The 5,434-nt window shown below is 35.1% G+C and overlaps 1 protein-coding gene across 1 annotated transcript in view; it reads left to right on the top strand.

Moving 5' to 3' along the window:
• EDTP (Egg-derived tyrosine phosphatase) overlaps window positions 1–4,175 on the top strand; it is a 34,005-nt gene extending 29,830 nt beyond the window's left edge. Inside the window, exon 12 of the mRNA XM_070133721.1 lies at window positions 1,005–4,175. Coding sequence (XP_069989822.1) covers window positions 1,005–1,151 — 147 coding nt within the window. The 3' untranslated portion in view covers window positions 1,152–4,175. The remainder of the gene's footprint in view (window positions 1–1,004) is intronic.
• Window positions 4,176–5,434: the final 1,259 nt, after the last annotated feature.

The following is a 5,434-nucleotide window of genomic DNA, read 5'->3' as shown; positions in this document are numbered from 1 at the left end:
GAGTGAGCGAGCGAGCGTGAGTGAGGGAGCGATGATCGTGAGTGAGTGAGCGATGATCGTGAGTGAGTGAGCGATGATCGTGAGTGAGTGAGCGATGATCGTGAGTGAGTGAGTGGGTGAGCGTGAGTGAGTGGGTGAGCGAGCGTGAGTGGGTGAGCGAGCGTGAGTGGGTGAGCGAGCGTGAGTGGGTGAGCGAGCGTGAGTGGGTGAGCGAGCGTGAGTGGGTGAGCGAGCGTGAGTGGGTGAGCGAGAGTGAGTGATCGTGAGTGAGCGAGAGTGAGTGATCGTGAGTGAGCGAGAGTGAGTGATCGTGAGTGAGCGAGAGTGAGTGATCGTGAGTGAGCGTGAGTGAGTGAGTGAGAGTGACTGAGTGAGTGAGAGTGACTGAGTGAGCAAGCGAGCGTGAGTGAGTGAGCAAGTGAGCGTGAGTGAGTGAGTGAGCGAGTGAGCGTGAGTGAGTGAGCGAGTGAGCGTGAGTGAGTGAGCGAGTGAGCGTGAGTGAGTGAGCGAGCGTGCGTGAGTGAGTGAGCGAGCGTGCGTGAGTGAGTGAGCGAGCGTGAGAGATAGAGATAGAGATAGAGATAGAGATAGAGATAGAGATAGAGATAGAGATAGAGATAGAGATAGAGATAGAGATAGAGATAGAGAGAGAGAGAGAGAGAGAGAGAGAGAGAGAGAGAGAGAGAGAGAGAGAGAGAGAGAGAGAGAGAGAGAGGGGGGGGAGGAAGAGGGAGAGAGAAGGGTAGAAAGGGAGGGGTAGAGAGAGAGAGAGGGAGGGAGAGAGAAAGCGTGAGAGAGTGATAGAATGAGAGGGCCAGAAGGAGAATGGGAGAGAGAGTGAGAACAGGAAGGTAAGAGTGAGAGTGAGGCTCAAAAGTCAAAACATCAATTAAGTTTGTTGACTTCTTGGTGGAAATCGAGATTCTTTGGTTAAAGGTATTAATTTAGGATTCATTTGTGAATTTGTTTTGAAGAACTGCCGTTAATTTTTTTATTATTTCCAGGTGCGGTCCCTGTTCTACAGTATCTACGTCACTTCCATAGGATTAAATTTTTCTAATGGACGCAATGAGTCCGGTTTGGGAAACCTAGTCTCTAACTTTGCTCAAAAGGTTGGCATCCGGCCCATGGCCTCGCGAAACACACAGTAACAGGGCAGGTTGTTACAGGCCCTGTGTGTCTTGTCAAAGCATTTTTTTCTCCATCTTTTCCTCATTTTCCCTTTTCTTTCTATCTTTGTCTTTTCCTTTTTCTTAATGGTTGATTCATTCTCTGTTTAGCAGACACAAATATGAAAATAGAGTATACTATTATTTGTAAAATAAGTTCATCTGAGATTGTAAAAATTAAATGTGATAATATATATGGGTCTATAACATCCATTAAAATTTGTATCTATACCCAAAGGAATGTATGACAGAAGTTATTTGTGTACTTGTTATTATAAGCCTTTTTATGTAAAGAAACTTTTTGTAAAGCATGTTTATGACCTCTTACAGTTATTTGATACTGTTTTAGACTTCCAAGTATTTTGAAGCAATTGGGTAATTCAGGGATTCATCACTGTCTGTAGATTCTTAAGAGAGGATGTTAAAGCAGTTAATAAAGTCATAGCCTGCAAGGATAGCAATCCTTGTTGTAGTTACTTTACTTTAAAGAAAGACCTCTTGTTTTTTGTGATAAAGCACATGTTTAGCTGTTTCATTTGCACATTATGTCTTATAATTTGATTAAGATATTCATGGATGATTGACCACTATCCAGAGTACAAGGTGGAAGAAACAAATGAAACAATTTTAACAAAATTGAAATACATAAAATACTGACCTTCACCTATATTGTACATGATAACTACTCTTTTGCAGTTCATGTAATTCAGACTGTCATCAAGACTGTGTGATTGTGAATAATATACAGTTACTTTTTATTTTAAATTGCTTATCCTTGCATAACTTTTATTTTATATAATTATATATAATGTTCGATTTACTGTAAAATGCTCTTACAAAACCACAGCCCTTTTTTCTTGTCTTTTCCTTTCTGCCTTACCTTTGGCTTTTTCTGTAACTGTCTGAATCAGTTGATAATTCATCATCAGCCTTTGAAATACCATTCAGGCTACAGTTATATTATTGCCATGCAGATCATCTCCTGAACTGTAGTCCTTGAGCTGAATTTATATAAAATGTATTGTATATTGATCAGGGTTGGCCAGTGTGATCCTTTTGATTTTTGTATTTCTTTTATTTATTGAAGATATATGTGATTCAGATTTTTATTTTAGTTTATTTAAGTAAGAAGTTGTATTTTATGTAACCATGATATTCATGGTTTGTTGATAGGGATATGTAATGAAAGTCTATGTGTTGAGAGAAAGAATAAAAAGGAAATAGCTGGCCACATAGTAATATTGGAAGAACAAATTGCCTTTGGCCTAACACCTACCACAATAATGCTGCATAAGCATCACTGTACACAGGTGGTTAAGAGTCAGTCATATATTGTCTTTTAAATAAAGGCAAAATTTGAATGTTACATAACACATCAATATATTTAAGGGCCTATAAAGCTTTGATACTACAAGAAATTGATTTAAAGATGATTTATGATTTAGATTATTGACAGTGCACACTCCTCAAGAATGAGGTATACTGGTTCTCAAAGTTCTCTAGTCAGTCTTTGTATATAAAGCTTAAAGAAAAACTGCTTTCCAGCCTTTTAGAAATATAAAATATCATATGTAGAAATTGCTTTCCAGGCTAATATTTGAATGGTGTCAGTTATTATCTCTCAGAAAGTCACTCATTTAAAGAGAAACAAGCTAAATGTGGTGATACGGATATGACATAGGTAGATTTTACTAAAGAATGCAATTTGATTTTTGCCAACCCTGATGGAAAGAATATACACAAGTTATAATATTCAAGAAATCCCTGCATTTTGTAGGAAAATGGGATAACCTTATGAATTCAGATTTTGAGAAGTAATGGAAGATAAAGTTTTGTTAACCATGCTAGAATACTTCATAACTGTAGCCTACATTTTCTTTGTGGAATGGACATGTATCTATTTATATAAATCATTACATTTTTATATGTATGGTTATTTTTATCATTATTTATTCATTTAAAAACAGGAGGCAGAAGATGATATTTTCAATAACTGCAAATGTTTCTTCATTGTAATATTGATACCATTAGCATATAACTATTTAGCAAATGGAGTTATTTCAGTGATCTGTATATGAACTGCAAAAGAAATTATAACAATTTCATTTTGCAAGCCAGATGAAATTAATGCAGTATTTCAGTGATTTTCAGCATGTGATTACTCTTAATAACAGTTAACAAAATACGTTAAAGTGTAGTCAGAAAATTCATGCAGTTAAGTTGTAAAAATATTGTCAAAAGGATTGAAAGTTGACTTTTAACAGTACAAATGAATTCAAAATTAAATCTATTTTGTGGTTACATAAGTCACATTGTATACAAATGTTTATATGAAGCACTCCCATCAACTTTTCTAATACTGTTCTTTGCGAGTAGCCATAAGGCTTGAATTTCACTTATTTCATCTGAAGTGAAGTTCCCAGTATACACAAGCTTTGGTTTGAAGAAACTCCTAAATAATATGTGTGATTGATATTGTGTTGTATAGTGTTGCACTTGAATTTTAGAAAGAACAAAGTTTCCTTAAAAAGACCCATTTAAGTCTTAAATTTAAGTCTTATGGATCTGTGCTGTCATTCCAAAACAAAATTTGTTGACATATCTGTCTCTTTTATCTTTTGACAGTGGACTTAGCAAGTGTCCTAAAAAAAAGTCAATTTAATATTAAGGATTTGTTTGTTACTTAATTTTGCCCTCTTATTTTTTTTTTCTTTTTTCTTTTTTTAATTATTGTATTTTTTTTTCTTTGTATTGTCAGTATTTTATAATCACTCACCATATTGTTATGAAGAAAGTTGTCAAACAGTTGTTACTGATATGAATCCAAAGGAAATTTATCTCCTGGATTGGATGTTATAAGAGATTCTTTCCATAATTTGGCTCAGGTATGAACTGATTCCTTCAAACTGTAATTGTGTGACAGAATAGCAAATGAAGAATGCATTTATCCTTATTGCTCTTTTTATTTGAAAGATGTCACAAAACTATAAATAAAGGGGAATAATGTTTCAGCTATTTATTTCACATATTTTTGTCCTCTTTGATTTCATGAGTTTATCAGTGAACTAGAATCGATAAAGTGATAGGGATTTTATATGTGAGTAAAATTTAATATATTACTGGAATCAATATAATGATAAGTAATTTACAGTGTGGTGATAAAGTCATAAAGGAGTATTTGAATATTAGTGTAAACTATAATGATGAGTTAGTAGCAAAGCCCCATGTAAGGAAAAGGTCATACAGCATTATGATAAAGATTTGTGGTGAAAAGGTAAAAAATAAGATGTCAAACACTGTGGGATAGTATGGTAGTGAAAAGGGTAAAGAGGGAATAGTACAAAGTTCATTCAGGACTGACACAAAGCCAGCCTTTCATCCTTTTAACATGGCTCTCACACTTTAGGATGTGGACAGAAGTGAATGAAGATAAGGAAATGGAAAGGGGGAGAGGATAAAAAAATGCAGAAATAGTTAAGGCGAGAGATGTGGTCCAAGGTAGGGGTGATTCTCTCTCTCTCTCTCTCTCTCTATATATATATGTACATGTATATAAATAGCGTGTGTATATGTATATGAGTATAAGCATATGTATATAAATGTGTATATATACATAAATATATGTGTATATATATAAGTATATATGTATATAAAAATATATGTGTACATGTATATGAATGTATATGTATATGAATATATGTGTATATGTATATAAATATATATGTATATGCATATGATTATGTATCTAAATATAAATATATGTATCTATGTATATAAATATGTATATTTGTAAATAGATATATATACATGTGTATATATTTTTTCTTTTAACATGAGGTAACTGAGATGTAACTCAAACCAACACTGGAAAATTTTCCTCTCTTCAGTTATGCTTCTTATAAAATGCATTATGGGAACAACCATAATTGGCACTTGTGCATGATTTTGCAGGGATTGTTGGAATTATCATGGCCAGGTTGGGAACATACAGGGCAGGGGCTGTGTAGCAACAGTATTTGGCAGGATGGCTCAAACACCAGCATTTTCGACGCTTACCGGGCAGGTTTCTCCACTAATAAATACTTCATGGGGGAGGTCATGTCTATGGCAGCTAATCTTACCAATACTGGTGTAGGACTTTAGGTGGTCTCTAGGGGGAATAGTATAGCACTGTACTGATACTTGCACTAGTAGGCTTTGAGGAGTGGGTAGTAGTTGTAGTGTTCAGTGTCATGGTCAAAGGAGAGCCTGGCGTCGGGGAGCCG

Source organism: Penaeus vannamei, chromosome 19 (genome assembly GCF_042767895.1).
Source record: "Penaeus vannamei isolate JL-2024 chromosome 19, ASM4276789v1, whole genome shotgun sequence".
NCBI lineage: Eukaryota > Metazoa > Arthropoda > Malacostraca > Decapoda > Penaeidae > Penaeus > Penaeus vannamei.
Note: the sequence above shows the minus strand (reverse complement) of the source record. Positions and strands in the feature narration are given on the sequence as shown.